The 12,334-nt window shown below is 40.2% G+C and overlaps 1 protein-coding gene across 1 annotated transcript in view; it reads right to left on the reverse strand.

Annotated features, from left to right (window-relative positions):
* The window catches only part of tspan15 (tetraspanin 15), a gene marked incomplete at both ends in the record, with an annotated part of 48,586 nt that overhangs the window by 18,631 nt on the left and 17,621 nt on the right, over positions 1 to 12,334 (reverse strand). The window contains 3 exons of the mRNA XM_080848413.1: positions 5,309 to 5,425; positions 10,048 to 10,143; positions 11,133 to 11,207. Of these exons, the coding sequence (XP_080704539.1) occupies positions 5,309 to 5,425; positions 10,048 to 10,143; positions 11,133 to 11,207 (288 nt within the window). The remainder of the gene's footprint in view (positions 1 to 5,308; positions 5,426 to 10,047; positions 10,144 to 11,132; positions 11,208 to 12,334) is intronic.

A 12,334-nucleotide genomic window follows, 5' to 3' on the forward strand; every position in this document is an offset into this window, starting at 1 on the left:
GTTGACTAGTGTAAGTGTACATCACATCCTCTTCCTGCCACACAAGGTGGTAATTGCCTGCAACACTCAGAGAGAACTCGATGGACTTCAGAGATAACTGACTGACCACTGAAATGCTGTAGAACTGAGAGTTGGTGTCTAACCACCTTGCTTCACCTCTACCATTGTACAGGGACTGTCACGCACTCTGAACAAGCAAAAGCTACAGAGAGAGGTGAAAAAGTACAGTCTCAGTCACCCAGCACAGATTTCCAATTTTGAATGTGCAGGAATAAAACATAGAGGAATAGCCGCTGCCAATTACTGTCCCTAAAAAGCATCTCTCTTCCAACTTTCACACTGGAAAATCATATTGCAAAAACAGTACAGATTACATTTGTGAAAGCCAAACATGTAAAGTATACAACTGATACTGTCCCTTTTAGAGAATAAATGACTTAAGGGAATCTATTTAAAAAACAGTGACACCAAAAGAGATAAGCAGCCCTGCATGTTGTCTGCTATAACACCAATAGCAGACGGCAGGCAGGCACTTAATTCCACTTGGAGATTTCAGACAGATGCTCCTGCAGTGTCATTTTTTCCTAGGAGTTGAAAAGCCAAGTCTGTGACTGTGTCAATACGTTCCATGGTCGGTGTTCACAGAGCTCTTAAGATGTGTTCTACCTCATTCCCTTTTTCCAATGGCGCTTAAATGTTTAATACATTTGTCCCTGTATGGAGGAGGATGAATGAGAGGAACAGATAGCAGTGGGAGGGCCCAAAAACATCCCCTGTGCATTCAGACTTGCCAGCCTGTCAGTGGGGTTTCAGGACAACAGCTATGGAAGATCAATTCAGAAGCCGTCTACGAGATGATTTTTTTTTGGGGGGTGGGGGATTCTTTTCAGTGGCTCAGGCTAATATCATCATTGTCATGATTGTATGCAGGCTTGTCGACTGTAAATACCTGCCGTTTTAAGATACGACTGAGTTCTGAAGTGCAAATTGAATAATGCTTTTCATTTCTGGTGAGGTCCCTGAGGAGATGCATTCTCTAAACAATAACAGATTTCTTTTTTGTTGTTATGTCAGAGTAAACAGCCAGGATGTTTAGTTTATTTCGAGTTTATTTTCGCACTGCCATTTTAAGTCTTCTCTGTTTGAGTGTCTATTTATAATTGAAGTAAACATTCGAGGACTTGTCCAAGTCCAAAGTTCAAGCCAACCTTTAAAAAAAAAATGTTTTACCCTGAGGAAATTAACATTAAAAAGAGAATATTAATAAAATATTGTATAACAAAGGCATATTCCTTTGCTTTTAGGGTGGAACTCTGTGCTTTTTCATTTCTTGCTATGGTTATCCATCCAAGATGGGATTATGAACCTGTCGGTATCTGTGAGGTATCTGTGCTGGGCAACAATGTGTCAAAGTAGGTATTACTTGTTCACAGTAAAGTAACATTCCTGTATCGGAGACGCTAGATCATTGATTACTTTAGGTTCATACTGGTCCTTTGTAACAGAAACACATGTATTTTGTAACTGGTTGATGTTTGTGAAGGTGTGTTTTTATAAGCATTAGGGACAGTTGAACGATTTAACAAGAGAGGTGTTCATCCATGATTTAGTTTCAGATATTGATTAATATAGTAATAAACTTGTATGTTGCCTTCCTTCGTGCTGATGTCTTTGCAATATCCTCAAAGCAGAAAGAAAAATCACCTGACATCTTACCCATCCTTGCAGAGATTAAGCGACTATCTGTTGAAGAGAAAATGTATTTTTTTTATCTCTGACTCTCTGGACCTGCCTTTAAGTCAGTGAATAGACAGATCACCCTACATCACTGACCTCCATAAGCATTAGTCTGATTCCTATTCTTTAAGATCAAGATGCTCTCGTTTGATTAATTTCTCATGGGGGACTGGGCCCTTTCAATCCATGACCCTCTCCTAGTGAAATCTACAAATGAAGTCTTCAAATACACAATAGATTTGAGTCTCCCAATTATTAACAAGGAACTTGAGGGTCGAAGAGAAGAAGCGCAGATTACCGCTGTTGGGAGGGTATAAGGAAAAGTGTGTGTGTGCCGCAAAGAGAGGCGTTAAGTGCGCCTAATTATGTATTCTGTGGTATTTACTAAAACTGCCTGGCGAGTGCGTCTCAAATTTGCGGGATAATTACGCGCCTCATAAAGGCACGTCTTAACCAGGATGCACGTTTTGATTGAGTCTGAAAACTTCGATATGGCAGCAGTTATTAGAGCAAGGCGAAGACGCAGACAACGCGCAGAAAGATTTTTTTCTGCACGACTAACACTTTTCCAATTTCCAAATTGTAGAGCCAGAGCAGCATATTCATTTCACCTTCCATGTTTAATTTAACGTTATAACCAAAATAAGTGCCAAAGCAACCGAACGTCTGAACTTCAGTTTCCCCTGCCCTGTCCACAATACAAGTCCAGTTTTCAAATGTATCCGTCAAGGGCAGCATTTTTGAAAAGTATAGTTTTCAGTGCTGGAATACACCGTTTCAAAGTAAGGGGTGTTGTGTATTCCTACCAGACTATTAAACGGGATGCTATGGGCAGTTAACCTGGCTATTAACTATCCTAGCTATCTCTAGCTTAGGGAACCATCTTAACAGTTTGCAGTTGCCTGTGTGTGATAAACTCATGTTAATATGTGTAAATATGAACTTGTGAACATAAACTCGTTAATATGACGCTGCACAGGCACACTGAGGGGTAGCCATAGCAATCCAGAAACTCAATGTTCATTGAAAAGTTGAACAGCCCAAAATCAGCTCACCAATAAAGGACAATCATGAACTTAAAGTGATCACAACTTTAAATGTGGACGGGAGGGCTAAACGGAAAAATATTTATGAGATTCTATATTTACCTGGGTTGTTAAGCTGCGGTCACAATGTTAGTAAATCAGGCCCTGAGTGTAAAAGAATAGTTTGTATTTTAGTGTATTTATATAAAAGAAACACACACAGTCCACTGACTATGACCGTACCTGTAGAGATTGCCCTTGGAAAGTGTATGTTATTCACAATCCAATTCTACAGGCGGACAAAAGAAAGCTGGCCTTGGTGGTTTCATTTACTTTGAGCCTTCCCGGTTGGCAGACAAAAGCCTGAAAAACCTGTGGTTGGATACCACAAAAAACCCACAATGGCTACAGATAGAACTGATAGATAGATTGTTAGATTTAATTTGAATATGGGCAGTCAGAATCATTAAATATTAAAAGGACAGGAAAGGGGTATCTGTTCTATCAGTTTCTCATTATCAAGGGAGGTTGTGGATGGCCTCTGGTTTATCAGTTAGACCAAACTCATCACCTGAGCAGACCATGCCGTCAGGTCCATAGGTGTACTGTGAATGGGCCTGTTAAATATTGTTATTTTAATTTATGTAAAAACTGCTTACAACTAGTTAGCTACCATTCTGATTCGATTTTGAAATAAAAAAGTACCAAAACCATGTCCTTGTTAGCTACATGTGCATGGGAAATTCTGTTTGGTGACATTTGGGTGTTCCATGATTCACTAGGTGAACCTCACAAGAAACTCTGACTCAGCTGCAGACGTGAGCACATGGCAGCCGCAACTATCCTGAATCACGCGCGACGTGTGATCCGACTGTACAAACCGTCAGCCTGTGGAGATCTACAATCTAAAATACCTATGAGAAACCCTCAGTGAGGTAGGGTGGCCATCTGCAATTGTCTTCGACGTGTGGGAGTGTGATGCATGTTTCTGCTGGGCTAAGAGGTTCCGTTAAAAAAACAATGCTATTCTATGTAAAGGACAAGAAATGATAATTACATAAAATTCCCAACTGACAGATCAGAACCATCCCAATTAAAACGGGTCAATAGTTTGAAACAACAACTTGAACATGCTAGCAGTACCTGTCCTTCTGAAAATCTAATGACCATTTGTGACAAGAACATGTATAAACACCTACAATGCTGAATTCATGGCTTTTTTTCACTGAAGCCTTAAGTACAGTATATCACGAGTAAACATCTATGCTCGGTACGTGTAGCAGCTACCTACAGTGTATCTCAAGTGTATCTAGAGAGTGTATTCGCCTGAAGAAGAATCGTTATCAAGGAACAATTCACCCTAATGATGACATAATGATAATACAACATGATGTCCCTCTGTATGGAAAGAGGTAATGTAATCACAAGCGTCTGCATTGTGCAATAAACTGTCATCAAAGACACCCTTCAGCAAACATCCAACCCACTAGAAATGATTGGCCTGAGAGCCCTACACCGACCTCTTTTGTATACATTTGCCTACATTTAGATCTTACACATAACCAGTCCATCGTATCGAGGATGATCTCCTTTCATAGAACACTGTATAATTTCAGGGCTAGTTATGAGTCCTGCGATGGTTGTGTAGATCTATTCCTGCATGTGTGCATTTGCCTTTATTCACAACCCACAGTTATGACGTGCATCGTATGATGTACACATGAGTGAGGTGTCCTGTGTGGACTACATATAGGGACTGTGTGACCATGCCAGTCTTCAAAATTCAGCTGCACGACCATCTCCATTGTTAATACCATCAGCTAGATCACAGGTACGGGGCTATCTGCCACTATTCGAACCGCTCGTGGAAAGACAGACAAAGCCACACAGTGTAGCCGCACAACAGGGTCCCTGCTATCTGCATCACCTGATATTAATCTCTTGTCATAACTCCATTCGGCAGACCTCTGGAGAGCTCCAAAAGACAGAAAGTAATTTTCAGGCGGATTTTGTAACTTTAATAACCTCCATCAGAGCCTATTGTATATCACAGTATCTTCCGAGATCGGGAAATATTATCAAGAGATTTTTCCACCAAATGTGATTTGTCGTGTATGATGAAAACCTTGTAGCAATATTGCCTGGACTCAGCTCGCCAAGACGCACGTCACTGTGCACACACAGTCCACTTAAATGTACAAATGAATAAAGGCAGTCAAAGAGATATGGGACAAAAATATGATGATGAGGATGATCACTGTGCACAAAAGGCACAAAAGACACAAAGGATAAGATGAAAGAAAGGTGATAACATATTGCTCCTTATAGGTTTTTTCACTTGCAGGCCTGGGCTTAAATATATTGGGAAAACGCTGGCATAATTTAACACACCACTGTAACTATAGGAACTATGATTGCAAATGAATGACTGAGTACTATTTAGAATAATCCATCTCTCCAAAATGATCTTAGTGAGCTTATGAGATCAGGGGCGGGAGGGCATTGACATATTCATTACTTTGTGCGTTATGCCAGAGCACACTCACCATAGTCTCCAGGCAGCAGGTGTAGGGCACTCCACAGGCCAAGGGTCCGCGGCCGCTGCAGTTGTGGTACATGTTCACATTCCAGTCAGTGAACTCCTCGCTGCCACAGCACTGGAACTGGAGACACGAAAGACAAATAAAGCAAAATACATCAGCAGTCCATCACATACCAGATGTGTTAAAGACTCTCCAAATGGCAGAAGCGTTACAGTAAATAAAAAAATAAGAGTAAATGAATGCCCCATTACTCAATATGAAAATAAATGCTTGAATGAATGAATGAATGAATGTGCACGCATACTGGGGGGCTTAACTGAGCTTGAAACGGTCGGTAAATGTATCTGAAATGTGGAAAGACGTCTGGGAATTGTTTTGTTTATTTTTTTCTAAAGTGGCCATGCTTAAGTTACGAAAACACATTAATCAATTCTGAAGTGCAACTAAGCAAGAAAAAGAAAGCAGCCATCTGTGAATCATCTGAAGTATTTTGCAAATGAAGCCATTCACAAAATGTTCAATGCTTTGTTTTTCTGCAGCGTCAATATGATAATTAGACCCATCTCTGCTGAGTGCAAAATACGCTGAAATACAATGTCAAATGTCTCCAGCATCATGAAATGGCAAACCATGATACCACATAGTAAATAAACATAGTTTATAGAAATCATTAGACTACTTTATCAATATTACTAATGTGTTTTATAAAACAGGTCACTTCATAGATATGGTAAAACGGTGAATGATTTGTGTATTTATATCTGCTTGTATAAATAAACATTAGTTACCTCAATTTATATGCCAATCCCACAAACACATTTGAATGACACTGAATACCATTTACAGCCCAAAGAACCAATTATTTCAACAAGTAGACACCTTTGCTCAATGAGATACGTTTAATGCAATGGAAATGGGGGCCCGGTTTGAATCTTTATGGATTAAAAAGAAGCGATGTGTGCCTGAGAACATGGCACATCAGGACTAAAGGACACATTTATGCAAAATTTATATTTGAGGTATAATCAACACAGTCAAGTTGAGTGGGGTGATCCTGTCCCAGGGAGATGAAAAGGAATGTTTCTCTCTTTGACACACACACACACACGCACACACATTGAGCACAAAATCTCACACACATATGAACACACAAAGATACACACACACACACACACACACACACACACAGACACACACACACTCACAAGATACAGGCACAGGCATTCACATGCCTTAAGCACTTGCACACACACACACACACACACACACACACACACACACACACACACACACACACACACACACACACACACACACACACACACACACACACACACACACACACACACACACACACACACACACACACACACACACAACACAGAAAGCTCTGTGACAGCATATAAAGTATTCCTCTCTACCTGCGCAACGCTGCTGAAAGGCTTGCTCCGACAGCCTGATAAACTACTTCACTTGGCTCAGTAATGTCCATTAACTACGTCGCTTATCTGTACTTCAGGTGTGGATGTAGAGATGAAACAGAGTAGACAAGCTCACACTAAACCTTGTTCTGTAGGCCTTAAAGACATCAAATAATTGAAAGAATCAATGAAACCTTTTGGTTGAGCTGTTGTCCTGCTCTAATAATGTTTTGATATGGAGCACTTTATCAAATTGATAACTGTAAGGTCAACTTCGTGGAAAAAAGTGTTGGGGTTTTTGAGGATTTTTGGACTTCTGATGAATAGTAGGTGGCTCACAAGCACTGGCCTGGGTTGACCCTACACGAAATATCCTAAGCTGTGCTTTGAGTGAAGACTATCCAGTCAGACTATTCATTAAAGTTGTAGTCCACAACAACAACAAAAAAACATGCTTCTAGATAAAATAGGAAGAAAATCTGTGCTTTTGTTTCAAAATACAAATACATGGTTTGCCATGACTGATCTTCTGCAGGTTGCATATCAAACGTGAAGCACGGAGCACTCCTGGGAAGATGTGAGCAATGCACGTCTAAAACTCTGCACAGCAAAATTATGGGGATTTGTACCCTCCCCTGTGGATAAGAATTATTTTTTTGTAAAACAAATTAAAATATATAAGATTATGGATTATGAAATATGGGTGTCTTACTGTGAAGCTGTACTACAGCTGTACTACTACTACTACACTTTTTTTTGTTAAATGACATTTGTACACATAATCGGCGGATTATTAAATCAGCAGGAATGGTTTGATGTTAGCCCAAGAATCCTCCTTGAGAGCAGCATGAATAATTACAGAATCTCAAGAACAGACTTTGCTTTTCGTGTAGAACCCTGTCTGACATTTAGGAAACTTTAAGGCCAATTCACAACAAAATAACTAAAAATGTCACATACAAGTCTAATCAGTGAGTATTCACTCGGAACTAAATGCGGATTTAAAAGGTCATTAATCATGTTACATTTCACTGGCTCACGGCACCAAGCATCATAATTAACATTTTTATCATTCCCAAATAGTTTGCTCTGAAGGGTTCCTATTGTGTCATTACCAATGATTGAATAGGGATTTGCTAATATAATGAGTCAATATCCAGGAATTATTCATTATTTGTTAGTGTGGTTGCTCAATCGTAAGCGATCACACTATTGCTCTTCTGAAAATGTTGTCTTTATTTCACCTGTTTTTTTGCCGCCACTTCTGCGCCTATCGCTTTGAGATATCGACACCACTCTGTCACGTCCATCTTGATCGTGCTCTTGTAAACTTGTTTGCAGTGCCTCTATTGTTCTTTTGTTATTGTCGTTTTTCCTCCCTTTTTTCTGTTTGAAATGAATGGTGGAATGTTCGCCTATTGTGACGTTACTGCCAGCTGTAGGCTACAGGATGTAGACTGATGAAGATTTTAGTATAGTTAAGCAATATAGCACGAGTGGGAGTGGGGTAGGTAAGGGATAATCCCACGGGTGGTGTTCGCCATAGCCACCAGGGCCGCAGGCCGAGTGGTGGAATTTTAAGAACTTTTCATCGCGGAGTGATTTATTATTAGCTGTGAAAAGTCCTGTAACTGTTGGTATGTTGACGAATAACCTATAGCATGGAACGTCTCTCGTCCAATCAGAAACAGCTAAATTACGCGATAGAACCCAATTGTTTTATAAAGCTCTATAATCAGTTATTTCAACCTTGCCATTAAGTTTACTTATTATATGGCTCTTCAGAATGTTCCAAAAAGTACCGTTGATTTGAATGGGCCATCCCTACGTCATAGGTCACATTAATTCCTGCTAACAGACCGCTGCGAAAGATAATCACCGCTGTCATTGGCAACGGGTTTTGTACTTATAATTCACATCTTTCATATCATTCCGCCAGAAGTCCAGTCATTTTAACGCAACAGTAGACAGTAATTTGAAGTCAGCAAGTAATGCGCGTCGGGGTGTTGTTCGCCCCGTCGGGAATTATTTTTGTAGAATGACCTCCGGACAATACATTATCCCTTACATATCTAGCTGTTTAAAAAATTTGATTTTCCGGTATGTGACATTTCATGATAATTTGGAACTCAATTCTGAGCCAAAGCAGGAAGCATTTAAAGTTGCTTCTGACAAAAGCATCTGCGAAATACCTGACCTTTAGATTAATAATAGGACAGATAGTTTTTGTTTATGTTTATGTGTATGTTCTGGGGCGAAACAGAGCCATTCAAAATATTCACGTAATTTTCAAATAAACGAAGATACCACCACCACTGCAGATTAAAAACGGTCTTCATTTCAGCTGATGTTTTAATTCAAAGTGACAAGGTATCTTAATATCTATGATAACTAAGTTAGTCACTCAACTAGCTCCAGCCAACAGCTAACCCTAGGTAACATAACTTGGCCAACAGCAACATAGGACACTAACGTTCATGTTTACAGCTTACATTGCACACTTTAACCCACTTCATGGACACTCATCTTATTTAAATAAAAGCCGAAACCACTTAACACTGTGGATTATTTGCAGCCTACATTCCCAATCAGCCTTAAATTTATTCTGCACATTAGTCCAGCATATCGGGTGAATACTACCCAACTATGGATAGTGTTGCTGAGCTAGGTTTACTGATCCTCTGCTGCTGTTGAGCAATCACCCTTCACATTTTCTCGCGGAAATGCATCTCTTGTTAAAACCACAAATGTATTCTAAACTCTAACATATTCACAGTCTAAATTCTGACATGTGTAATGTGTTAGGGCAGCGAAGGCTTCTGGTATGCAGGAGCGACAGACTGTGGAGTGTCTTCCCAGCATGCCATGGGAGTGAAACTGTTTATTCTGTTACTTGGTTTGTTAGGGTGTTCTGTTGATGTGGTTCATGCCTGACTTTTGTGTCCTGCGGTAGCGTGTATCATTTTGTCTGCGTGTGAAGCTGTTTAATGCTTGTGTTAGTTTAGCGCTATGTCCACTGTCAGCATAATGACCTTCAGTGTAATGCAAGACCTGCCTTTCATTCCCCTTGTTTTGCGTTGCAAAGCAAATGAAGTGGCACTTCTGGGGTTGTGCAGTGTAAGGAGCACAAGAACTGCCTTAAAACCGAGATTCCTGTCTCCACATAGCCCTCTTACATGGTAGCTCGCCACAATACATTATGAGACAGAAAATAGTTCCTAGGCGTGTTCAACAGAACATTACAGTGACTGAAGGTGTGGTGAGTGTCTTCAAATATCAGATACTTTTTTCTGTAGGCTGTACATGTCTGAAAAAACTTACCTTTCTTTGAACAAAATCCAGAATGTTTTTGAAGTCTAGATCGTCGTAATAGTTCACCATGCCTTTCCGAATGTTTTTGTTTAGCAGTTCCACTGTCTGCGCAAGGGTGAAAAAACCGGGATATGAAGTTAAACATTTTCATACAGCACCATTTTCAAGTTTGAGTAATTTACTTTGTGTCACTTGAGTCACAACCTGTGGTCAGGACTGAAATGAGGTGTTTCACTCAAGAAGACACGGTGTAGCTACTGGAGAGGAGGACCTGTGTTATTCTTTGAAAAATTGAAACCACATAACACATAACCCCTAACCCTTGGCTCTGTCTAAAACAAATGAACCGGCAAAATGAGACTAACAGCCAGCCCCTAGACTCACTCGCTCTGACTCACATCATGGCAAACACTCCTTCACTTGAGTGAGCAATTCCACAAAGGCCATGGCTTTCATCTGACCACAGCCATGCAGCCACTCCATCCTTCACTGCTCAGAGGAAAACAGAGACTAGCTGGCCGGAGATGAGATTGAGCTGCTCTTCACTCATGAATATTTGAGGCGAGCGCTCCATGAGTGGGTTCAGAGTGTAATGGACAGACACTGAGGATTTACCTAAAAGTATACAAATGCTAAGCCAAGCAGGTGCTGAAAGCTTAGGATTGTGTAGCGGGCAATGCCTGGTGCTTTGGCAGTGGTAACTGTTAAAGTGTTTCCGACTGGGAAGGCGCTAAAAGATGTGTGCCAGAAGTCTAAAAAAAAAGTTACAGAAATATGCGCATTATGTGTGCTTGTAAATTGTAAAAGCTCTTTCTTTTTTGTTTGAATAAAAATGCTTTCACAAAATGGCACCTTAAAATGACCAAGACTGAGCCTCTGCTACAATGAAAGTAATTGTAATAATGTCACCTGTTCTCTGCAATGAACCTATGATTGCCTTTTTCCTGTACGTGTCCTATTTTTCAGAGGTTTTATAAGAGCCCTGGTTAATGCATTCACAAATTTGAAGCAGTTGTTCCTCTCGAGTGATGCTTGAGTTGCTGTTGTAGTGTATGCTATAGCGTGGAAACAGGATGTTGGCTAATTGCTCTTACCTGGTTTCTAAATGCAAGAGCCAGTATTCCTCCAAGAAGCTCCAGGATTAAACAGACGCTGAGCATGTAGAGAAACTGCAAGGCAATGACACAGATACTTTCATCATTTCCACGCAATGATGTTGCTGGTACAGCATGGTACCTCAGTTCCGGTGCAAAAGGAGAGAGAGAGAGAGAGAGACAGAGAGAAACAAGCATACAGGCACCGTAAACCATTACAACACAACAACATGTAAAACACATGAATGTGAGAAAATGTACAGTGAATATACAGCCGCGGAAAAAATTAAGAGACCACTTCAAAATTATCAGTTTCTCTGGTTTTACTATTTATTGGTATGTGTTAAAGTAAAATGTACATTTTTGTTTTATTCTATAACCTACTGGCAACATTCCTACCAAATTTCAAATAAAAATATTGTCATTTAGATCATTTATTTGCAGAAAAATGACAATTGGTCAAAATAGCAAAAAAGATGCAGTGTCTTCAGATCTCTGTGGCTTGTAGGCCTCTCCAGGTCGCTGTCTAACCATCAGACGACCATGTGTTGGGCAAAGCTGAAAATTAGACTCATCAGAGAAGACGAACTAGGAGACCCTCCAGTCCGCTTTGGTTCAATCCTTATGGTCTTTTACAAACCTCAGCCAGGCAAAGTACAACGTTGTCCCGGAAGAAAAACTTGCTTCCTTTTGCTCTGACAATGTTCCCCAACTCTGAGAAGTGTTTTTTCCAGCAGGGCAATGCTCCATGCCACACAGCCAGGCCAGTAAAGGTGTGGATGGAGTATCAGCAGATCAGGACCCTGTCATGGCCAGCCCAATTTCGAGACCTGAATCCCATAAAAAAAACTTTGAAATGTGATCAAGAGGAAGATGGATGGTCACAAGCCATGAAAAGAAGCCGAGCTGCTTGAATTCTTGCGCCAGGAGTAGCATAAAGTCACCCAACGGCAATGTGAAAGACTGGTGGAGAGCATGCCAAGACACATGAAAGTTGTGATTTTAAATCAAGGTTATTCCACCAAATATTGATTTCTGAACTCTTCCTAAGTTAAAGCATTAGTATTGTGTAGTTTAAAAATTAATATGAGCTTGTTTTCTTTGCATTATTCGAGATCTGAAGACACTGTATCTTTTTTGCTATTTTGACCAATTGTCATTTTTCTGCAAATAAATGATCTAAATGACAATATTTTTATTTG

The sequence above is a fragment of the Sprattus sprattus genome (assembly GCF_963457725.1).
Source record: "Sprattus sprattus genome assembly, chromosome: 12".
Taxonomy (NCBI): Eukaryota; Metazoa; Chordata; class Actinopteri; order Clupeiformes; family Clupeidae; genus Sprattus; species Sprattus sprattus.